This window comes from Rhinolophus ferrumequinum, chromosome 6 (genome assembly GCF_004115265.2).
Source record: "Rhinolophus ferrumequinum isolate MPI-CBG mRhiFer1 chromosome 6, mRhiFer1_v1.p, whole genome shotgun sequence".
Lineage (NCBI taxonomy): Eukaryota > Metazoa > Chordata > Mammalia > Chiroptera > Rhinolophidae > Rhinolophus > Rhinolophus ferrumequinum.
Window position 1 is genome coordinate 63,632,263 of NC_046289.1, and position 25,723 is coordinate 63,657,985.

The 25,723-nt window shown below is 37.3% G+C and overlaps 1 protein-coding gene across 16 annotated transcripts in view; it reads right to left on the reverse strand.

The window, feature by feature from the left end:
* Positions 1-25,723, reverse strand: part of MGA (MAX dimerization protein MGA) — a 131,746-nt gene that overhangs the window by 5,262 nt on the left and 100,761 nt on the right. For 6 of the 16 annotated variants that reach the window (XM_033107244.1, XM_033107245.1, XM_033107249.1 and 3 more), the window contains exons 11-22: positions 24,667-24,840; positions 23,482-23,554; positions 21,635-22,152; positions 19,076-19,373; positions 17,035-17,661; positions 11,424-11,714; positions 9,772-11,255; positions 6,790-6,920; positions 4,436-4,487; positions 2,315-2,521; positions 1,347-1,458; positions 833-1,066 (exon numbers count right to left, since the gene is read on the reverse strand). In XM_033107244.1, the coding sequence (XP_032963135.1) occupies positions 833-1,066; positions 1,347-1,458; positions 2,315-2,521; positions 4,436-4,487; positions 6,790-6,920; positions 9,772-11,255; positions 11,424-11,714; positions 17,035-17,661; positions 19,076-19,373; positions 21,635-22,152; positions 23,482-23,554; positions 24,667-24,840 (4,201 nt within the window). The remainder of the gene's footprint in view (positions 1-832; positions 1,067-1,346; positions 1,459-2,314; positions 2,522-4,435; positions 4,488-6,789; positions 6,921-9,771; positions 11,256-11,423; positions 11,715-17,034; positions 17,662-19,075; positions 19,374-21,634; positions 22,153-23,481; positions 23,555-24,666; positions 24,841-25,723) is intronic. The other 10 variants (XM_033107256.1, XM_033107255.1, XM_033107252.1 and 7 more) reach the window with 10 other exon arrangements.

A 25,723-nucleotide genomic window follows, 5' to 3' on the forward strand; every position in this document is an offset into this window, starting at 1 on the left:
AGGCTGAACGTGGGTAAAGGCACACACAATTCTATCCCTAGGCTTGCTTTCCTATAAACCTCTAACAAATTACTTCAAGTTTCTAGACCTCAGTATTTCCATCTGTGAAATGAGGTAAAGGGACTAAATGATCATTAAAATCCTTTCTTGGCAAAAATATCACTTGATTCTGCAATGTTAAAACTAACTCATGTTTCAGTATTCATCACTATTTTCTTAGTTGATATAACAGATTTCCTGATTCAAGCACTCGGGTATCCAAAGAGTAAAAAAGGATATGCCATCTTCTAAGGACATAAACAAGTACTGTAAAATCAATACAGCCTCACTTCCAAAATCAAGATAGGAGAGCCATAAGTTAAAACCAATTTACTAATAGGCAATTCACTGATAGGCAACTTGATGGAAAATAGAGCTTGATTCAACAAAAATATATATTTTTTAAATTTCCTATTTATTTATCTCAGCTAGAGATAAAAATTCCTCAACTCATGAGCAGAAGTGCAGGGAAATCAAGAGTTCATATATAAAGTCTGAAAAGATGGCAGCCTAAGAAAACCATGAAACACTAGAGGAAAAACCATGACTGTAGACTGCTATCAGAAGGAGGTCTTAAATGTTAGTTACCATGACTGGTAACTTCTTAAGATTTGCTTGAGGGTGAAAGCTACAAACAAAAATCTAATGTAGTTAATGGATCTACTTTTTATACAACGTGTATTTATATTTAATTCATTCAATTAAAACTAAAATGATGGCCACAAGATGTTCAGTCCACTAAACTAAACTGATGCTCATCTACATTAAGGAAAGCGAAGAATGTCCCTCCTACCTGTGGCCTGGTCTCTTTTTCTGGAAAGAATCAAAGGTTTCCCCTTTCTGTTATTTATAAACATCTGTCCAAGATCTACAGATGATGCAGAAGATCCTTCCTGCTGTTTGCTAGTCCTGGGAGACACATCAAACTCATCTGATCCCATCTTCTTTTTTCTTTTTTGTGCCTCTAGTGCTTGTTGTTTTGCATAAATATACTCTAGCTTCTTCAGGACCACTTCTTCTGTCTTACCTATAGGTTGACAGGGAATAAATTGTCACTCTCTATATGACCCCACATAATAATGAGAAATAGAGTCAACTGAAATCCAGTTGATTTAACTATATTCCCCAAAACTATGGAAGGTAAGAGTGTTTATAATGCAGAAGAAATATCCCACCCAGTCAAAAGATAACTCTGCTGTTAACTGTGGGAATCAAGCTTTAAACTAAGTAGTATCTGAAAGATCTGAGGATTTCTCTTCACTAAGCTGTTATTATACGCTTTACCAGAGATCATTCACATAGCTCACCTGAAAGAGATGATACTTTCCGTATCAAAATATTCCGTTTGCGAGTCAGGAGATTTTTCTGTCCTATCAACTTGTCTGCCTGATCTGTTAGTCCCTGAATTTCGCTGAATGCCTAGAACAGAAAAAATAATATCATGTCAACCAATTCACTCTTTCCTAAAAATGAATGAGGCCTACACAATTTCTTTAATGAAAAAAATTTAATCTAATATTTTAGAGAACTTTATTAATACCATTAAAAGAATTCTTAATGTTTTAGAAATTTTTTTTTAACTGCAGATTTTCTGGCTTATACTTCTAGGAATATGCATTTCAAAAAAGTATCACTGAGTGGTTAACAGGTGTTCCAACTACTGTAAGGAGATACAAAACATTTCATTCTGCTTAGATTTTAATAATCAACTTTAAAATTATCTTCTAGTAAAATCTGGATGAAATAACTTTGTTCTAGAGGGATATGAAAGCTTGCTTTGTACTCCTCCAACTTCTACTTTAAAAGCAATTTAAATGAAATTACCTTAGACACTCTACATGAAAACTTAAAACTTCTGCTACCTTGAATATTTCAGATTTTCTTTTAAAAATGACTGTCAATTGTATTGACATACATAAGAAGTATGTTAAAATTCACTTATGTTGTGCTTTTCACTGTGATAAACTTTTCTAAATGCTATGGAGAACACCAATGTAAAGAGATTGTGCTAAACAGAGCTTACCAGGTTTCTGACTTTATTTGAAGGAGGATTAACTCAGCAGATTGAAAATCAATCTTTCAATGAAAAGCTACTCTGATTCAATTTAGGGACTTTTCCCCCTAAAGGATTTATTGGGCCTTCACTAGTCAACATTCCATGTTAAGTACAGCTCTATCTCAATCTCCCTCATATGGTAATGTTTTCTCTTCTCCTAACATTTCTAGAATATTCTCTTAGTCAAGCTCTTATTTGTCATTTACACAGAACACTTACCCTAGTAAGAATGAGACTTTTGGAAACCTTGGAAGAATGAAGTAATCCCAATGTGATCTTCAGTTTCTCAAAGAGATCCCTCATTTCACCACGCCGGCGCCGCTCATTAGCAGTGTGTGTCCGGCGATAATAAGCAAAAGCTTCTGCTTCTTTCTGTAGTTTTTCACTCCAGTAATCAGGCTTCAGTTTTAGAGGCATTGGTGGAGCCTGTCCAAACAAAAGATTGCCACTTAAATATCTCACATCTACCTTCCCTCCTCCTCCATCCCAAATGGCAATGCTCTGATCTGACACCTGCCATTTTCTGTCGGGACTATCATAACAGCCTCTCAATTAGTCATCTTACCATGACTGTCTATCCTTCCTCCAAACTGAACTTCAACAGTGTTAATTCTTAACTTGTCATTTAAAACTCAAACTTTGCATTTTTCAGAAAAGTCTTTCTTGACCCTCAGGATGCCTTAGGCTTCCTTTCTATTTATTCCATTTCAATTTTTAAAATTGTTTACTATAAAGAACAGATACACATAGGGTTTTAAATAGAAACATTTAAAAGGCTTTTAATGAAAAGCAACTATGCCCTGAACCTGTACATGGGTCTTCAGAAACAACCCCTTTTTGATGCTTTTAGATGCTTTTTCTGGTTCTTACATCTTTATTTACATTAAAACAAAAACAAAAACAAAACAGTACTGTAAGCTTATTCTTCTCAATTTTCAATGCTATCTATTTACTTCCTGTTACACAGAAGAGGATTTAGCTCACACCCCTCTCATATCACATCTCACCACCCCAATCATCCTAACATAGATATATCATTAATTTTAGTTCTTTTATTGACCCCTTTGCAACGTGAATTCTGTTTCAATCTCTCAATTCATCAATAACAGTTTCTCTTTGTAAAATACGGTATCAGCACTCATTATCCTTCCCCTTATTTTTCTTCCCTCTTTCACTTCCTAACCTGTCATCTGTACTTAAAACATTTTTGAAGATTGAAATTAAGTCTTCCATACTTTGTTCGGATTATAAAAGTTTTAAAAAATTGTTACCAGTGGCTACCCTATTATGACAATGTGAACACTATTCAAAGTGAGTAACTACATTTCCTGTTCTCTACAGTTTGTTGGTTTTGTGTCCCCCCCATGTTTCTAATTGTCTTCTGTTTTATCTAACACTGTTTCTCTTTATCATAACCCTGCTAGTACTCCAAAATTCTTATATAAAACCACTGTCTTTCTGAAATTAAATTCACTGAGCATTAGTATAGTATGGGAGAATAAAGAAAACTAACACCAAGTGTAAATATAGCAAAACACTACAAATAATTTGCATGTAATAATTAGGGTACAAAAACAATGGCTTATGTAAATAAGCTATTATGAAATTCTTATATCTGAAAAATGCTTTAGGATGAATGAAAAACTATAATAATATACACAAAATGACTACACGAATGTAAATATGTATCAGATGATCCCCAAAACCAGACTAATCACCCAGTGGTTTTTGAAAGGACCTGAATACCACCCTCCAACTCAACCCAATCTCCATCATTGTACTTAACTCTTAAATTAAAAAGACAGAATAACAAGTAGAAAATTATTTAAATAACCAAACTCTCTTCCATTTTTAGTGTTAGGACAAAGAGAAAACCATGCTTCATTATGGTACCATGATATCATACAGTGAATACATTAATAAAATCAAAAGTTTATAATTTCATGGCTCCTTAAATTGCTAGCCATCATTTCAGAGAATAATTAATTTTTCAGGTCACTCAACATCGTGAGCCTAGACAAGGAAGAATGCCAGTTTGTTTTACATCACATCATTAGTTTGTAGGATTAAAATGGATATGGAGTTTTATGAAAATTGATAAGCACACATCAATTTTCATAAACGCCATATCCATTTTAATTCTTCTAAATTATTTTATCATCTGGGGGTAACAGAGAATTAAGAGAGAAAAAACAATAGTGTAATTTCATTACAGGGAAAAAAAACTGATTATATTAACTTACTGGTAAGAATATCTAATATAGCTAATGTAGTTTTTAACCCTAAGGACAAATGTATCAATTTGAAATGAGTAATTATCATTAAGTATATTATAAATACCTTTTGACTTCTTTCAGCAGCTTTTTCATCTGCAGAGATATGGGTACGGCACCTAGATAAAGACAGTATTTTCCAATGTCTTACTGAAATTCAGTAATCTAAGACCTATTTTCACAGTTATATTAAACCAAACCATCCCAAATTGTCTAACTTATAACCCGCTTTTCTCCATGGTCCAGTATGTGGCAATATGATTTATTCAACAATATACTGTTTTCTCTAAGAAACTGTCCAAATAGTCCCTAAAACTACAAATTACTTTTTTCAATCATGAAATATTTCAGACATACAAAACTGTAAAGACAAACATATAATGAACATCCAGTTATCTAACATCTAGCTTGAAAAACCTCTAAAAAATACAGGAGGATCCTTCATGCAATGCAGCCTACCCAATCACATTTCCTTTCTTCTCATAGGTAAACACTCCCAAGCTGAGTTTACCATGCACATCTTTAGTTTTACTAGGAATGTATGACATATCCCTAAACAGACAATATTATGTAGCACTTTAAAGATTTTATATTACATATAGTGTATCTTTCTTTAACTGATGTGGTTAGCTCAACATTACATCTGAGACATGTTGATATATATATATAATTCTAGTTCAATTATTTTAACTGCCATATATATAGTACCCCAAAGTGTGAATTTTCCAAAATTTATTTTTTCAGAATGTTAGTTAGTAACTTAGATTGCTTCCAAATTTTCACAATGCTATAAAGGACAATCCCATACACGACCCCTTATACATATGTGTGTGCTTTTCTAGGGTATATACCTAGGAGTGGAATGGATGGGTGGGAGAGAAAGGCATGCACTTCTTCAACTTTAGTAATATCAAACTTCTCTCCAAAGTGGTTGTACAATTTAGACTCCCCATGTTCCCATGGCTCCACAACTAGATAGCAGTATCAAAAATCTTAATGTTGCCAATCTTACTGGTATAAACTGATAAAGTCATTGTGTTTTAATTTGCATTTCCCAAATCATTTGTGAGGTTGAACAAATTTGCATTGCTTACTAGCTATCCAGATTTCCTCTTCTGTGAATTGCCTGGGATGTCCAACACTTACTTTTTCTAACTGAATCAATTTTTCTTACTGACATATAACAATTACTTTATATACCTGATACTAATTCTTTGTCAAACATGTATTACAAATATTTTCTTCATAGCCTGAGTTTGCCTTTTCACTGTTTACATGGTGTTCTGGTTGACAAAAAATTTTTAAATTCTTAACAATCTGCTCCTTTACAGCAGTGTGTGCTCTTTGTGTATTGGTTATTCTTGGACCCTCCATTATTTCAGTCCATTAACACAGTAACTCCCCATTGAGTGAATTCTTCTTCAATGCCTTTCAATAACATTTTATAAAAGTCTTGTGCAACTTATTACTATTATAAATGTTAGTTTTTAAATTACATTTTTTGTTTGTTGCTATTGTTTAGGAATTCAATTTTATTACGCTGAACTTATATCTAGCCAATACTGCTAAACAAGTCTAAGTTTTTAAGAGATTTAAATTCTTTCAACTTTAACATCCAACTAGCTCTGGAGAGAAGAAAACGACTAGGACTACTTCCCCGGGCCTCCGTCGACCTTCACAGCGTCACTCGGGATACAGAAGCACTCTCTCAACTCACTGCTACTTTATATGGTGGTTAAGGAGATAACAGGAAAAGCACAATGTCCGGCACAAAGTAAGAAATCATATCTTCTTTCCCTTCCTTCTCTCACACCCCAATCCCTGATCAATACAAGGCTCACTCACTAAAAGAGAAAAGGGAATAAATTTTCCTGAGCAAATTATCATGTCATCTATATGTTCATCTCATCAGCTGAACAGGTAGGAAAATTTTCCTAACTGTATCCCACCTGTTCAGCTAGTAAAGTAACCAAATTTAGAATTTAATGCCTTATTCTTACAAGATAAAGGAACCAACCTTTGTTGAGCAGTCCACTCATGTCAGTTATAATACTTGCATATTAATATCTCACTTAACACTTCAAATGGGGGCATTTTCCTCATTTCATTCGTAAAGAATCTAAGATTCAGAGAGATTTTTAAAGACTTTGCCCAAGGCTGAATAGGTACAAACTAGCAAAACTAATATTTTAATACCAATGTGTCAGGCTCCAAAAGCATATGTTACTGACATTTACACACTGTCTCCTAGTAACAACCAGGGCAAATTAAGTACCTCTGCATTTCAGCTTCTCTCCTCATTTATTAATCGGGAAAAAACTAGAGGAATAAAGGCACCTGGTCAGTTACCCAGAGCTCCTAACAGAACAGTTTTGTTTAAGGTCCAAAAACAACAACCATCCAAAGAGAATGAAGACTTACGGCTGTTTAAAAGTCTGTGTGTGGGCAGCTGTGCCCTTCACGTGGGCCCCACGAATCTCTTCGGAGAGCTCTTCCACCGTCTCGATGTCCACCTGCTCGTCGTCATCCTCGGTGAATTCTACACAGTTATTCTGAAACACAGCATTCCAACAGTAAATAAAGTACTGGAAAGCAAGCACACCTACACTTTTCAAATGAATGTGCCCCTTTATAAAACCAACCAGTGCCATACATTGGTCTTATATCTTGAGTACTGATAATCCTAAACTTGTTAATTAATCATAAGGAATTAACTCATAAAGCAACATACTGCTGGAGTTAACAACCAAGAACAAGATTATAAATCATAGATATGTATTAAACAGACATCATTCGACTGAACAAAGTCCCCCAAAAGCTGTACTGATACTGCAATGTTATTTCTAGTGGACAAAATTCAGGTACAGAAGTAAAGCTGCATAAATTTTAAGCTGAAATAGCAGTAAATTAAAATTTGGCATGGGGGAAGTGAAAAGGAGAACAATTCCGGTTCTTTTAAGAGTGCTTCGTGGCTAACCTCCTATCAGACTCGCGCAAAAACATATTCAAGGAAGATACGGAAACACAACATAGCCGAATCTTCTAAGTCTCTCAATCCCACAAAATGAGAGCTTTTGAAGAATTTTAGATTTCAAAAGAAGCCCAGGCTTGCTCTACTTGCTTATTACACCACAAAAATGAGTCAATCAGTAAGCATTTATTGAGCACCTGTCACAGAAACTCACTGTATATTTTATATAACTATATAGACTGAGATATGCAGATATTTTTAAGTCCACCTTTAAAAGTAGTGTTTACTATGCCAGAAACTAAACAGGAGATGTTATCTATAATTATACTGGACAAGCGAGGCACAACTCAAATGAAGCGTCCCCATCACCTTAATAACTCTATGTTTAAACTTGTTGGAAAAGTTACTTACCCCCAAATTATATGCTCCATAAGGTTGGTAAGACACTAAATGCAAGCCATCATTTATGTTCCCCAATTTAAGCACAATTTAACCAACATATATTAAATTTAAACAATGTAAACAATGTATATTATAATTAACTCTAGGAAGCTAAATCATGAAGTCACAATAGAATCTAAAGAGTCTGAATAGTAATGTAGGTAGATGCTTTATAAAAGTATTAGGTTGGTGCAAAAACAATTGCAAAAACCACAATTACTTTAGCACCAACCTAATAAAACTGAAGAATGTCTGCCTACTGCATTGCATGGCTTTAACTTCGGGCTTTGTAAATATCCAATAAACTTCACAATGGATGATTTATAGGCTACTCACAACTTTCCTTACACTATTCCAATATAATGCTAATCCCAAGCATAAAGATATCATAGGTGTATACACGTACATAAATACAATATAGAATTTAGGTTTTAGAGATATTTTAATGTACTGCCATTACTTTAATTAAAAAAGGTCAATGTACTTTGTTGTATGTCAGATTCCCTATTAGGAAATTCAAGCAATGCCACCCTGTGTGATTATGACACTCTAAAGGTTTTAGTAAGTCAGTTCTACTATAGCAATAGTTTTCACTGGTTTTAAAGTTGGACTGGTTTTGGTCTGATGCTTACCCAGGCTGACTTACAATGGGAGACTGCAAAAAGCGCAAGAAGATCTGCAATATAACTCTTACTAAACTCAGTGAATTCAGATCCTTCAGCTACCTACAGGTCATCTGTCCTCAAAAAGGATTGGGCTAGAGATAGGACACTGAGGCAAATGCTACAGAATCATCCAATTGTACAGCTAGATCCTTGTTTTACAAATGAGACAACTGAGGTATAGAAATAATTAACACAGGAACATTAAAATATTTAAACATTTTAGAGTTTTAAAATACTAATCTTTTTGTTATGTTTTATCTGCATAAAGGCTGAATGAATCTCAAGAAAGTGAGATTCTAAAACAACCAACTGCATGACAATCAGTGCAGAGGGCCACCTTATCTGCTCCTGAAGACAGAGACTTACTTAGATTTCAGGGCACCCACACAGGCAGCTATCTATAATCTCCTTATGATTTACAGCAGATCCCATGTCAGAGGTCAGATAATCACACATCCCATCACCTGTTTTGGTAAATAAAGTTATACCGGAACACAACTACTACATTCATTCAGTTACTATTTTTTATGGCTGCTTTCATGCTACGACAGCAATTGAGTCGTTGCAGCAGCAAGCCATCTAGCCTGCAAAGTCTAAAATATTTACAATCTGGCCCGTTACAGAAAAAGTTTGCCCAATTCATGCCCTATACCATACCTGACTCTCAGTTACTTAGTTCAGTACAAACAACACTAAATAGGGAGTCTACAAAAATGGTGTCAAACAAATTATAAAGGTCATATTACAAAAGTAGATGACCAAAGTTCAGAATATCAATTCTAAAAACTAATTATTTAATTTTGGGAGATAACTAAAAAGCAACCCAGGGCACAGTTATATTAAAACAAATGGTATTTTCCATTTTTCTCCAAAAAGAACAACATCTCTCTAAATGCAGGTAGGTAAGTTCTCCCCCAGTTCTAAGGTCACCCATTCCGTTTCTTATATCTCTACCAGATAACCTATTATCTACTTTAGATAGAAAATGTCAAAAAAAAAAACTAACTGGGATCAAATGGGACTAGTGGTTTCAGGATTTCTTTTCTTTTTTCTTTAAATCTAACGTGATAGGGACTCTCGAGCATCTATCCCCCAAAGGCTTAAGCCAGCCTTTCCATGACATCAGACAAGTCTCAAAGAACAGTATACGCTCAATAAATGTTACCTGACTGACACAGCCTAAAAACTACCAAGTCATTTAATCGTGATCTAAATCTAGGCATTCAACTGAATGTATCAAGGTCTTAGTGATCTTCTGGAAAAAATACTGTCTCTAATAAATCATTTAAATCCTTGAGGTTTCAGCCACAACAAAAATGAGCTCACCACCTTTTCTACATCCTCAACCTCCTCACTCTGGTAGTCAGAAACAACATCCACAATCTCATCAACAGAATCATCGGTTTTCTCATTCTCATCTTCCTCGTCGTCTTCTTCCAAATCCAAAACACTGAAGTCAGCACTGCTTCGCCCAGTCTTCTTTTCCTGCTTTAGTTGTATCTGTTCTGATAGCAGTAAGTGACCTTGAAAATGTCCTTCCTCTCTGCTCCTCTTTGTAGCTCTCCTTGGAACAATGGAGAAGGTTGCAGGACTAGAAATCCTACTCCAAGAATCACATTCAGTTTTTAAAACTCTGGTATTCTCAGTAGTTCTGCTTTTTCCAAGTAAATCAGAGATGTCTTGCTCTTGTTGAAACACATCTGAATTTTCCTGACAAGTCTTAGTCTCTTTAATTAACTGCTCATCTGCCTCTTTCTTGCATTCTTGTGAAATTCCAACACATTTCCGGGTCATTGGGCCCTTCAGCTGTTTTCTCCATCTCTCCCTAATGCTGTCCTTCACAGCACCTCCACATACTTTCTCCTTGGCCTCTGGCTGTGGATTAGATTGATGCTCCACAACTATGCTCCCTGAAAATTCAAATTTACATTCTTCCTTAGAGACGACGGGAAATTCATTTGATTTTTCCTCTGGACTATCTAAGCCTTTCTGCTGTTCTACTTTCACATTGCTTATACTTTGGACTGTCACATTGCTGGCTTTTTCAGATATGGTCTTAATTTCTAGAACAGTCAGTTTTTCTTTGGAACTGTCATGATTCCTAATCCCATCTTCATCAACATCTTTATAGTTTTCATTTGTGTGTGACCCAGTGACACAGGAGTGCTTAGAAGATTCAGCAGTTGCAGGACCTTCTTCTGTAAGGGATTCTTCATCTAAATGATCACCCCCATCTTCCAAAGAATCATTCAGGGTTTCTTCTGAGGCAACAGCTCCTGAGTTTTGCTTTATTACATTAGCCTCAGAGTCAACAGCTTCCCCTTCTGACTGTAGGACCTTCTTCGTTTCCTGTTCTCTTTTTAAAAAGTTCATTTCATCTTTCTGGTCTGCATTTTGAGATTCTCTCTTCATCTGAAGAGAAGCAACATGTTGAAGAATGGAGCTGGGAACAGGCTTTTGTCCTGGGAGCTGCAACAAGGCAAAACTACCAGACTGGAGAGGAATGAGGCTGGCTGTACCAACAGGCTGCCCTCCTGAGCTATAGGTTATTTTGGTTTCAGAGCCTGTTTTACTTGCAAAGCTTTGTGGTTCCGGAGGGGAAATCCTCAAGGTCAGTGTACCAGACTGAGACACAAAACTAGGTCCAGAAGAAAGCAATGACGGTGCCTGCGTGAAAACATTCACTGCTTGAGAAGACCCAACAGCCTGAATTACAGGACTCATAACAGAGAAAGCAGAGGATGAAGCAGAAGATGGTGGAGTCTCTGAAGGCTTAGAAGGAGTGGGTAACCGGATTCCCATCACAGACCCTGGTAAGAAAAAGAAAACTTTAATTCACCACTGCCCATATCAAGACTTTCAAGGTATGTTTTTCTTTTTGAACAGGTGACTCTAAGTGACTAAGAAGACCAATGCTGGTATATTTATATACCATATGGCCAAATGATTCAACAAAAGAAAGATCTCCAGTTTTATACCTGGGTTCCGAAACATGACAGGCTGTAAGTTGGGCTGGGTATTAGAGCCTCGAAGCTGATGCAAAGGGAGGAGCTGGACAATCTGCCCATTAGGGTGCCTAAACAGGTTCATTCCACTTGGGCTCCTAATAGGCTGCAAGACCATCCGATGTCCTGGAAGTTGTGTGTTTGAGACAGGTCTAAGAGTAGGAGAACCCTGCTGCACTGGAATCAACAACAATCGAGGCCCAGTACGTTTCACTGGGTTAGGAGGGACCTGTGGAGTAGCCACTGGAATCTGAGGGGCATTTTCTGAAAAACAGGAAATGGAAACATAGTATCAGAATTTCCCTTTAACACATTTAGGAAAAAATTATTGTGACATAGAATCTGACCATGCTACAAATAACTTCTAATCTGAATTATAAAGTTGGTGAAATCCTGTACCTCTATGATACACCACTTAATAGTCCTATAGCTAAGAACAATTTATCTCAAACCTAAGTATTAACCGAACTTTGCAGAGCCTTACATTTAGAGTGGTGAGAAAAGAAAGCAAAGGCAGACTTTTGCGAAACCCAGACAAGCAGCATCTGGCTTGAGCGTGTCCTGTACCTCTGGCTGAGCAGGCCTAAGCCGGCACTAATGGCAGCCGGCCTAGGTTCGCGGCTTGGCCCCTCTAGGTGCTTCCAAGCACAGCACGGGCGGCAGACATCTGTGGATTTCTCTCTGGCTCCCGTTGGCTGGCCCCGGGTGGGGCAAGGGCTGTGGCTGAAGTAGGCCTACAGCAGATCCCCTCCAAGGTGGTCCTGGGTCTGGCACCCCCAGTGGCCAGCTTTAAAACGAGGTGGAGCATCACTTAGCCACCTCCAAGTATGACACACGTAACGGGTGGATTGGGCAAGCACCAGAGTCATGCTGAGGCAGATCCTGCTCCATAGGATCAGCCCCTGCACAACAACTCTTCCACTGTAGTCAAGGTCAGTCCTCACAACCAGTGAGCCCAAGGGTCAGTCCCTCACAATGATGTGCAATTATCAACCAAGGCTCAATTACAAGAGGAGGGGACACATAACCCACACAAAGGACACACCTGGAGCACGTGGCTCAGGTAACCAGAAAGACTGTGTCAGTGAACCCCACGCACACCTACTACATAAAGCCACTCTACTAAGACCAGGAGACATAGCAACCCTACCTAATACATAGAAACAAACACAGAGAGGTAGCCAAAATGGGGAGACAAAGAAACATGTCCCAAATAAAAGAACAGAACAAAGCTCCAGAAAAAGAACTAAGCGAAATGGAGATAAGCAATCTATCAGACACAGAATTCCAAACACTGGTTATAAGAATGCTCAATGATCTCAGGGAGAACTTCAACAGAGATAGGAGGCATAAAAATGGGTGATGGAAACCATCAAAAAGAACTAGTCAGAAATAAAAGATACAATAATGGAAATGAAGAATATATTATGAAGAATATATTACAGGGAATCAACAGTAGATTGGATGAAGCAGAGGATCCAACCAGCAATGCAGAAGACCAGGTGGCAGAAAAGACCCAACCAGAACAGCAAAAAGAAAAAAGAACCCCAAAAATTGAGGAGAGTTTAAAGGGCTTCCAGGACAATATCAAGCGTACCGACATTCACATTATAGGGGTACCAGAAGAAGAAGAGAGACAGCAAGGAACTGAAAACCTATTTGGAAAAATAATGAACCAAAACTTCCCTAACCTGGTGAAGGAAATGTACTTGTATGTACAAGTCCAGGAAGCACAGAGAGTCCCAAACAAGATAAACCCAAAGAGGCCAACATCAAGACATATCATGATTAAAATGCCAAAGGTTAAATACAAAGGAAGAATCTTACACACAGCAAGAGAAAAGCAGTTAGTTACCTACAAGGGAGCCCCCATAAGACTGTCAGCTGATGTCTCAACAGAAACTTTGCAGGCAAGAAGGGAGTAGCAGGAAAGAAGGAAATATTCTAAGTGATGAAAAGCAACGACATACAACCAAGATTGCTCTACCCAGCAAGGCTGTCATTTAGAACTGAAAAAAAGATAAAGAGTTTCCCAGACAAGACAAAAACGAAGGAGTTCATCACCACCAAACCAGTATTACAAGGACTCTCAGGGGGACTTCTTTAAGACGGGAGGAGGGTTAAGGATGGGTGCAAGGTGAAGGCATTAAGAAATACAAATTGATAATACAGTATGGGGAATATAATCAACAATGTTGTAAAGATCATTTAAGGTGCTGAATAGGCAGTGGACTTATCAGGGGGATCACGTCATAAGACTGTGTAGATGCCTGGCCAATGCGCTATACACCTGAAGAGCTGAAGTAGAGTAACACTGAATGTCAACTAAATATATAGGTATATGTAGTCACAGGATGTGGAGTACAACATAGGGAAGACAATCGATGGTATTGTAATAGCTATATAAGACCTCGGAGTAGTAGTAGCTTGGGGGTGGGATATGAGGGGTTTAAATGTCTAACTATTACGTTGCTTTGTACACCTGAAACTAATAAAAAATTAAAATTAAAATTAAAAATAAATAAATAAAAGAAAGCACAATTGTCAAGAGGTACATTTAAAGGGACAATGCTTCTGCCTAATGAAAAACACGGGCAGTCCTCTAAATCTGGATTCTTATTCAAACTAGAGATGGTTCATGATAAAATTTAAAATTCAGGCTGCTAACACTTAACTAGACTTACGATTTAGTTTCACAGGTTATATTCAAATAAGATAAAGTCAAGGACTAAAAATTATGAGGTATAAAAAACGTCTTGGCTTTTAAAATTCATTAACAAATAAGCACAAAGATTTGTAGAAATTATTTTTCATAAGGGAAAAAATACATACCCCCCCAAAATGGAATGAAATTAAGAGACCTCAAAGTAGCAGGGAAATAAAGCCCAGTCAGGAAGAGGTGAAAGACAGTGTTAGAATAAATAGAAAAAGCAAAAATTTAATGAAGATGTGAATTAAAAGAGATTTCAAACCATTAATAGTACCTAAAGATGCACTTTAATCTTTGGAAGAGATATTTAGAAATACTAAAGACATGGAGAAAAATAATATGAGTACTCTACAGATAGATTTCTGGCCATGGGGATAAAAAGGTAGGAATAACGATACGAAGCATAAATGAAACTGATCTAATATTACCATTCAAGTTTAGTAAACTTATTTAACATTATTAATAAATCTTTTCATTAGTTTATCACTAAACAGAAAATCAACAAACCAAACAAAACAAAGATTTTAGCTTAACATGTGATATCCAAACAGACACTCTGCCCACGAAACATACCAAATTTCTAAAAGAAAGTCATACTCAATATTTACATGACAAATTATATACAGAAAATCCAGGACTTCTCTTGAAAATGAAATAAAACACAAAGACCAAACTGTTCATGAAAAAAAGTGTGCAATTAAAAAAAAAAACACATTCATCTATCTTATGTGAATTAAGAACATGTTAAAGCATTAATTTCCTGAACATTTCTATTTAAATTAAGTTTTAGAGTGATTCAAAATTAAATTTCTCCAATTCAGAGAATGAATGCAGCCTTTAACACACATGCTAAATTGGCATTATTTATTGAAACGTGGGAGGAGGAAGAGAAAAAGAAGGGAAGTCAAATGAAACAGTCACAGATATCTAAGTGCCTGAGTTGAGACCCTCTTTTATGAACCTAGAACAAAATTACACCACTTCCTCAGAAATAGCAATTATCTGAGTCAGCTCCATTTATAAAAGAGCAGATAAGAAAATCCGTTAAGATTAGCCTTGCCTCAAGTGGTATTACAGAAGGTACTAGGTTTTAGGTAGTATATAGATACAGAATAAACCATATCACATTGTCAGCAAGTAATTCCCTTTTCAATTTTAATCTTTTGATTATATACAGAAGTACCAGTCTTTGATATTATGTCTTTAATATTATGCCAGCATTTTCTATCTAGCTTTCTTTAACCGAAAGAGCAAGCCATATGCTAAGATTACTACATTATAGGCGCTAGCTAGAATACATTATTTTTTATTATTGTTTGCAGTGTATTTATTTATGGGGTTAACCTCTATTTTTGCAAGTGATGTTGTTTTCCAATTACAGAAGATTGCTCCTTTTTAAAATACACTCAAGTAAACAAATGAGCTGATTAAATAAAAACATTAATACAGTAAAATGGGAACAAGAGCAAATTACATGAATGTATATTCTGAGTGACTGAAATCTGAGAAACAATAAACTAAAAAAAGCTCAATGACTATACAGTTTCATGATAGAATTCAAAATATAATGGTTAGAATCCATATGGTTTAGAAAACATAACCAGTTAAAATATGACCAGATATGAACCTTGAGATTCAATAGGAAGTCAAAGCAGTTTCATCAACAACGAGCTCACTTCCAAAATGATATGTTAAACTAGACTTTTTTATGTTTATTTAGGGGGGAGAAGCAGAAGACAACACATTTAATACTGTTATTCACTTTGCCTTTCAACAGAACTTCAACTTATGAACTAACTCCCAAATCATTTCTTTCCTAAAACATCAACAGGGTCTTGGACCATGTCACTAAAGGCAAAAATATTTAGTAGTAAAAATATCAATAACTAAGACAGAATTGCTGTCGGCTATTTATTTACCCTTAAATCTCACTTTTCTACAGCAATTCCTTTTTTGAGCACACTAAGAAAACTACTTACTTTAGCTGGTTGAATAAGGATATAAAAATTACAAAAGTGTAAGATATTCCTATTTCAAATTCACTTAACCTAAGCCAACAAGAGAAAAATGTTAACTAAAAAATTGATAAACATGCAATACATTAGGAGTTCTAAGCAAAGAAATATGCCTCCTTATTTCTATTTCAATCAGTTTGCATATAGTAATTAAATTGAATAATGTCAGTAGTATATGGGAGTTGGGCTGATTCACAAATGATTTTTTTCTAGGCAAGAGGACCTAGAATTTTAATCTTCAGCAAAGAGAAAGAGAAAGCCTTCACCTTCGCTGCCACATAAGCAGAAGCCTTGTGATCTCTTTTTCTTTTTAAATTAAAAAGAAGCACCAGCCCACTCCACCCCCAAAAAAGGGAGCCCCTACATTTGGGTTGCCTCCACAGAGGTGTACCCCTAGCTCTCAGCACACAGGTTGCCCTTCCTCCTGTGCCCACCTTAACGGCGGCTTTATTGGCTCAGAGCTCCACTCCCATAGGCATAATTTCAGTATCCTTCAGGCAGCGTTTCCATTCTAATGTTTTTGAGTATTTTTAATAACCTGAGGAAATCTCCAGCCCCACTAAAACCGTCCGTCAAGGCTGTTCAATTTATCTCCAAGGTCCCAGCTATGGTTTTTATTAGTGCCTTGCTTACAAGGTTGCATAGATTTTTGCTGATTTGTCCTAACCCTGTATTAACCATGAGCTCTACTATTTTTATTGTTCAATTTTGCAGAATGCAAAGGTTTTCAGGAATACGTGTATCATGTCATAGCAGAAACACCTACACTGTTACCCTATCTACGCGTATCATCCTATCACAACCACAAGGTTATATAAACAGCTGTAGAGGAAACCAGCTCGTAACATCTAGGCCTTACCTGGTCTCTGGCTCACTGGTGGACTCCCATCAATTCCTGAGAGGATAATGGGAACAGAGCCAAGAGATGAAGTTGGTGTGGTCACCATGGAGGAAGACGCAGCTGTGGTCACCACGACTATGGAGGTGGAGGCAGTGGAAGCAACAGGAAGAGTTATGGTTGGAGGAGATGCTACCAAAGACTTAGGAAAAGCCACTGACGCCACGGGGCTAGTTATCCCAGTCGTTTTGATAAGGTTCACAGTGGCTGTGGACTGGGTAGGTGTTACAGGGGCGCTGGCATTAGTTTCAGAGACCTCAACAACCCCTGCAGTGGTGGCACCAGAAGGACAAGTAGTTTCTTTAGTTCCCACGTCAGAAAGAGCAGTCATAGGTGTCACAGCAGTAACATTCTCTAAAAATACTTGAGGGGTGGTAGTAGTGACAGCAGCAGTCACAGGGCTGCACACCTGAACTGCCTCAGAAGAAACCACAGGTGTGACGACCATTACTGGAGAAGGTCTGATACTGAACTTCTGTGGCCCTGTTAGGGGTTGGGGTGTGCTAACTCCAGGTATCTTCTGCTGCAGGGCTCCAACTTTACTCATCACAAACTGTGTGAACACACCACCAGGAGAGGGTCGAGCCGCTGCAAATAAAAATTTGCAGGTCAAAATCTTCAGTTCTCATATTTTATCCTCTAAGTGATTGTGTTTATCAACATTTATCGTGTGCACCACTGGGTCAATTTCTTACAGGTACTACCTACCTGCATTATGTAAGTGCCAATTTCCATCCACAGAAATCAAACACTTCCCTCAACCCAAACCAAACCCCTTTATAACTCTAACAAGAAAGGGATTAAAATTGGGTGTTCCTACTGAAAATCTTTGGCTACACAATATAGCCAAATTGCCAGTTACATTAAAGACAATACAGCAGCACACTAAAACAGGTAAAGAAAGTAAGAAGGAGATTTTTTCCCCCCAACTCTAATTTTAAAACTTGTTTCTGCCACTTCCTTTCTGCCCCAGCACCTCCATCTCTTTATTGCTGTCCTCTTATGGGACAGTTAAGTTTTACATATTTCTAAAACGTATGAAGACATTTTTCAGGAGAGGGCAGAATACGACTGCTTATTTTGGGGGGGACGGATTTTGGACAGGAGTCCACCATCTTATTCTCACAGAATGCTGGCATTTTGAATAAACCTGCTTTTCTTTCCATGAAAACAAACAAAAAAAACTTTATTTCTAAAATTACCAGATAAATCTACTTTTTAAAAAGAGGTAAAATGAGTTCTTTTTAACGCATACAATGCCTATCCTCCATCTTCACGCAACTCCAGCATTCAGCCAGAGACTTCAATTTCCTATTAGAGGAAAAAAATACAGTAACTGACACTTTTACTTAACATTCCTAAATAGATGTGAAATAACACAAAGAGGAATTCAATAAACCAACTGTATATACTCAACGCTAAAACACAAATGCTTTCAAGAAGGTAATTTATTATAGACTCTAGTATTGAAATGTTAAGTAAAAGAAGTTTTCATTCACAGAACAGGGGTGAATAAAGCAATGTTTCAAAATTATGTTTTACAAGAGTCTTCTATATTTTAAGCCTATACTAACTCAGTCCACTTTGATTTTGCTAGCTCCTTGGTTTCATAAATTCAAGGAACATACATACATATGACTGCTACCAAAAATACCCGTCCTGTTAGGAGAAATACCAAATTAGGGAAAGAATTTAAGAATATGTCTTATGTTTTTAAAAACACAGTTGAAAAACCATAGCTGAAAAACCTTTTTCTACATTAATAAAAGTCTAAAAGTCTGGTAAATAACTGTAAAACTAACTACAGTTTAAGTCATCTAGTACTTTAGGTTATCAGAAGAGTTACCAAACAGTAAAAGAAAAAATTCAAGCCAGATGTACATCGAGAATAAGAATAATGCCAAATTCTTTATTTCTCCAATATTTACAACTTCCATACTGTATCCACTGGCCCGACACCAAGTGACAGGTCTTTCCAAAACATATATATAGTCCAACTTACCAATTGGTCTTTTTGCTGGAACAAATGCCTTCAGATTCTTCCCAGGGTGATTTGTTGTAGTGCCGGAGGAGGATGCCGTTTTGGAATTGGATGTTGAAGGCAACAGGGTACGTGGTTTCCTGGATGCAGCCACCTTGGCATTGGATGCTACCTTGGAGATGACAGTACTGAGGGTTGAGAGGTCCAGGACTGAGGGTCGCAACCTGCCTGTGATATAAGCAGCTAGCCTATTGGCTGGATGCAATGCCCCCATCTGTCCCAATAGCAACTTAGCCTGCGGGTAACTCTTACCATTAACCTGAAACAAGTGGCAAAGAGAAATTCTGTAAAGATAAAATTCTCTTGCTAACTCATCTCCCTTGACAAGGGTTTCATTTTTACAAGGTTTTAAAAGTCTATTTTTTTCAGATTTAAAGGGAAAAAGAAATGGACTTCTCCCATTTGGCATAATAAGGAGGTATCTAGGAGGTGAGAAAAAAAATTCTGTCATCTGATAGTCTGAACTAATCTCATCCTTCATTTTAATAATTTAGAAACAGAACCTTAGAAACTCACATCTGCATCCTAGATACGTGAAAGATACAGTTAAATCTCAGGATTCATCCAACTGTTTTACTTGTCAATAAACAATTCTGGTTACATTATTAACAATCATCAGCAAAAAATGAGTAACTATGTTCCGCAGAATCTCTCTGACAAGCCCAGAGGAGCATACTGAAGGCCTCTCACAAGGGTGCTTTCAAGCGTACTTCACATTTGGGAAACACATGGTGCGTGTACTTTAACTTATGCGAAAGTCATTGTTACAATAACCTAAGTCACAAAATCACCTCAGTTTTCGGTTTTCTAAAAACTTAACTTTGAAGACATTTGTTTTCATCTCTTGAATAAAACTTGGGCTCAAGATTAACTGCTAGTAGAAGCTAACTGTAATTTTAGAAATACTCACTAAATTGTCAAAAGAAAGTAAAACAATGAATGAAGTAAAGATTTTTCTCTACTGCCTGAGTTGATAGACTGCCCATCTTGGGCAGCAGGCCAGTATTTTGTTTGTTTTGTTTTTCGAAGAAAAAACAAACAAAACAAAAACCTCCCCAATTTCTTACCCATGTTCTCTAACTCATATTGCTGGATGGCTAGAGCAGATATTCTTTTCTGTCCCTCCTTTACATCATTTAAAGAGGGAAGTAGGGGTAGACTGAGGTAGAGAAACTCCTTCTCTTTAAGTTAATAGGGAACTGGTAAGGAGAACGGCTACAGCAAGCCACTCTCTCTCCATAGACACAAAACATAACTAGTTTTTGCTACTTAAATAAAATTGTGATTATTCCCAAATAGATCAGGAATGTCTTTGCCTCGGTTTGGTATAAACATGATCTTTCCATCCTAAAGTAAACTTTACTATACAGTAGTTCAGGCTCTGTGGAGTCCAGATCAGATATCCCTACTGCTCCTTTGGGACTTGGACTGGAGACGACTCAGCAGCTTCCCCAAAGCCTACAGTGGCCTGACTGCTATGCAAGTTCACATTTTATGGTGGCTTTCTGAGTCCTAGACAGGGGAAGAGAACAAAATTCTATGCCTGTATTTCGGGGAATCTAGTCTCTCTAGAAATGATTTCAGGTAAGCCTCTGCTCTCAAAGTATCAATTAACAAATAAGGAGAAAACACTGTTCTCCTCATCATTAAAGAGTGTAAGAAATGCCAACAGAAGCAGTTATATAGGACCACCAAGAATAAACTGCAATAAAAAGTTTTTAATTAAAGAGATCAGCCATATTATTATGACAGTCCATAGCCCAGGGCAGTGGTCAAGCTAATAAAGTCAAATAACTGTAGCAATGTTAGACACTTCCACATATTTGCTTCTCTGATATAAAAGTGCATTTAATGTCACTGAGCAAGAAGAGAAAACCTTTTTGATTACGATTACATTTTAATTCAGAACTTCTCTTTCAAAGGACTTTCTACATGCCAGGGTAATTTTACTAATATAACCTGCCTGAATTACTAAACAATAAGGATAGAGACATTTGTCCTACAACAATTATACTGGCAAAACTCCTATGAATCAAATAAAAGAAAAAAGTAAATTGTGGCTCATTTTTTAAAAATTTTTTACACATTTAAATAATACCCTACTAAATTTTTCTCCAAGTTTCCAAACATATACTGCCTATTTTAAAATCAATTTCACCCTGTTTTGTTTTGAAAGCTATCTGCTAATAATCCCAAGAACTAAACTGGATCCCTTACTATCCTTGCTTGGTTGTCAAAGTATCACTAGAGCCCAGATAATAAAGTTTAAGAGGAGTAACTTTCTGGGAACACTAGAAAGAAAATTATTAAAAACAAAGGGCTCTACATTTTTTATAAATGTGCCAAAACTCGCTCCAGGTATGCATCTAACCTAGGCCTATTACAAAAAGAGATGATTTTGTCACCCAGTTCCCAGGAAATGTGAAGATAAATGACATAAGGCCCACAAAGGGCTCTGAAAAATCAAGATGTTACCTAAATGCAAAAAGGTGCTACATCCAGATTAAAGATAATTCTCACCTGGATAAGCCCAGATGTGCTTGAACTGGGTTTACGTTTATAGGCCACAAGCTTCCCTGCAGGAGAAAGCCCTGCATAAAAGGGCAGACCTTTGCCTCCATGTAATCTCTCCCTTACTGAATCCAGGGCATCTGTCTGCACAGGAGAGATATCATCCATTTTCCCAGGGGATAATGGACCATCAGGAGTCTCTGATCCAGATTTCTCAGCCATATCATCTTGATCTTGACATGATGGCATAGAGATTTTCACACGAGAAGAATAAACAGGGGGGTTCTTCTCACCCCGGCTCTTTCGCTGAGAAGCCAACTCTATGATGAAGCTGCCCACCTTAAGTGACTGCGGCATGTTGCTATTGATGTGCTGGGATAAGATGCTCAGAATCTTGTTCCGATCCTCCTCCCAGTTGCAGTCTGAGATGATTTCTATCAGTTTGGTGGGACCACCAGGTGACCTCTGATGAACATAGGAGGTAGAAGAGGATTCCCCTTCATTGCAGGAAGACTTCCAGCTCTTTTCTGATGAAGAATTCAAAGATATTCCGCATCACAGCATTTTGTACTAAACTTTGAAAAGACTTTTACTTTCCCTGAGTTCTCAGAAAAGTTCCAGGGGTATAGAAATTCAACAGTTGCCTTGTGTCTCATTCCCATGCCCTTTCAGTAGTAATTTAACACTCATAATCTGGGAGTTTTCCAGGAAAAAGAAAGATTCTAGAGAACCAGACTACAATAGTCTTCACTATCCTGCTGACTAGGCTCTTGAATAAAAAGGGAGCCCCAGTTCAGACTGCTCTAAAAAGCCGTAACTATTACATGAGAAAGTGTTATCTTGCAAACAAAGCACGACCTATAATCAAGGTTAAGCTTGTTTGGTGTGGTTTAGTGCTCTGCCATCCATACACGCAACGCAAAGACACTTGCAAGATGTTTTATAACATGTAGTAAGTACAGTCAATCCTAAAGAACAGCAAGAGAGTGTTCTCTGGTTTTTTTTTAAGTGCACTCTACCTCTAGTTTCTACTGCAAATACTTATAAATTACTTTTGTGCCTCTAGATATGATTGCTTCACTTCTACATTATATGCAGATTACTCAACTCACCACATTTTATGTTCATGGCAACATGTTACCTAGATGTATATTTCACTGGGCACTTAGTTTGCTACAGTACAGCCTCCCAACAAAAGTGCTCCAGTTACAGGTACGTCAGGATAGAAATCCCCTCAGCCTTCAGGGAGGTCACGCACGCTATGGCAGGATCCTTCCAGCCCCGCTGCCTCCTTCACTTGCCCCAGTGTGCTTATGAAAACATTTTCCCTGTTTGTGTATACCATGCCATCAACGAAAAGAAAAAGTTGGGAAGCACTGCTGCTTAAGTGTCTAAAGTCTTAGGAAGCAAAACCAAAAACAAAGAGGTAACTCCCTAGACACTACTACTCATCAAAGATCTGGCAGTAGCCTGTTAGATAAATCAGCAATTTTCCTTCCTTTCTCCTTCTGCACTTCTCTAATAGCAATAGCTATTGAGAACCTGAGAGAAAATTTCAATAGTTAATGATGTCAATGTTACTGAGGTTTGAAAAGAGGTTTAAAAAAGAAAATCAATGACGTCATCATAAATGTCTCTTGCAACAACATACCATATCAACGAATAAATTTTATTTCTCAGAACAGGAGTGATAGACCAAATAATAGGAAAAAATTTATCTACTGGCTCTATTTTTAAGAGACGTTAACAGGGTAGGTGGACATATTCTGGAGTGGCAGTTCTGGTTCCCCCGTTTTTATTATAATCCACACCTAAGTATTTACTATCAAATGGTAAGATCTCATTTTCATGCTGACCTTGTGACTTATCAGAATCGTCCTCCAGGTCACAGGTAATTGGTTTCAAGGGCTGCTGTTCCAAATTGGGCTCCTGAAGAAGGGAATAACACAGAAATACTTCAATTCAACGCATATTTAATATCAACAGACTAGGACATAAGCATTAAATCTCTCAAAGAAGCCTGAAAACAGTAGAAAGGTTAAAAGGACAACAGCTTCGTATCTACATGCACAGCTGCATTACTATCATATTATACAGCTCATGGCAAAAATAAGTAGTCTTGTTCTGTAATGTACTTAATAGTGACCGAGTCACCAAGAATTTACATTGTACTTTATAGTAAAGATGGAAAAATATTTGATGTTTAATAAATATTAAACCAGCTGAAATAAACTTCAGTTATTTAGAAAATTCACCTACATACAAAGATGCAAATCCTAGTAACTATAGTTAAATGATTTAATTAAAACCAGAAATGTTTAAACCTTTAAAAATTACCATTAAAAAGAATAATGGGGACAGTTCTCTAGAATCGGTATGCAGAAGTGTCGCAGACTGGACATCAGGGCACGGTGACCAGAACACGCTGTCCGGAAGAATCGCTGCCCAGAGCCCCCCTCCCACTCCTCACCCCCCAGGTGGGGAACTCGGGATACGGCCCTGTGGGGAGGAATAGCCAGCAGCTCCCCCAACCCGTACAGGGGCGCGCATACTGCCCCACAGGCCCGCCTGCTATGCGCTATGCAGGAAGCCGCTTGTGGGAGCCGCATCTGCGCCTCTCAGTCCTCTGGATGCCAACCCTGCCCCCGACCCCAACGCCTCTGAACCTTATACCCCGCTGCCCCGTAACCCCGATGCCCTGTAATATTTAAGTCCTCTTATCCGACGCTCCCCATAACCCCAACACTTCCCTAACCTCTACACCCCCTAATCCTGCCGCCCCCACAACCCGATGGTCCCCCAACCCCAAGCCCTGTAATACCCGTTTCCTAACCCAGATACCCCTTAGCCTGCCATTCTCCTAACTAACAAACAAAAAAAGAACTGGTAGGCAAAGACACAGATAAATTGAAATACACATCAAGTAAGCCTTCTCTGACCCACAAGAATTACTCTGAACTATTCTGGTAATAATGCAAATTCTAACACCAGCAACAGGGAACTAAAAGTTAAAAAGAGAAATTATGCAATAAGTTATTCACCTTTGCACTACAGTTCTCAGGACTAGAATGACATGAGCCCTGATGCTGAAATGATGGGGATGGGGATGGTGATGGCTGTCTCTGTTCTTTTTTTCGTTCATATACTCGAACTCGGGCACAAGTCATCATACTTTCAAAGTACAAGTAGACTGGATCTTTGTCCTCTTCCCGAATCTGTAAGTTTCACACAACAAAACATTCCATACATTGGGGGAAAAGTCTCCTGGACTCCAAAAGTAAAAGGATGTTTAAGTTTTCTTTCTATTACATCACTCGAAATTTTTAATTGTAAACTTAAAAGTTAAATAGTACAAATACAGTTCATATGTGCTGGATCTTGGGGAAGTCAGAAAGTTTTGGGTTCTCTATCAAGGAATTTCAGAACCCACCAGAACAGTGCTTTTCAAATGATCTGTGGTAAAGGACACATTTTTAGTTACTAGTCTAACACAGACTAATACTTTTGTAAAATACAAAAGCAATTACTAGAAGAATACAAAACAAATTACTAGAAAAATAAAACACATGTAAAATACAAGCCCAAGGTTTTTAGTATTAGATTTCATAGATATAAAAAGACTATTAACTTGCTGTAAAAGTTTCTAAATATTTATGATTATTTTCTATACGTACTTATTTCACCACAGACTGGCAAAAGTTTTGGATCAGCACTGCTACAGAGATCACACTGAATAGCATTGTGGATCTTTCTTCAATTTAATTGACTGGGAAGATTGAAATGGATTTAATAATCAGAAATGTTTATCAGCTTTTTTACCTATCAGTCTTCACATAGTCATATCAACTGTAATTTTAAAGCTTTGAACTTTACTATTATTATACAGAGGGTGCCAAAAAAATGTATACACATTTTAAGAAAGGAAAACTCTATTAAAGTTGTAATACTCAATATATACTGATGACAAAAGATGAATACAAGTCAGGTTTGACTTCTGCAATTACAAGAGGTGCTCAAAGTGGTTACCATCAGTGTCCAGACACTTCTAATTACAGCCAAGTACTGCTTGAGCAACACTGACCAAAGTGTCCACTTGTA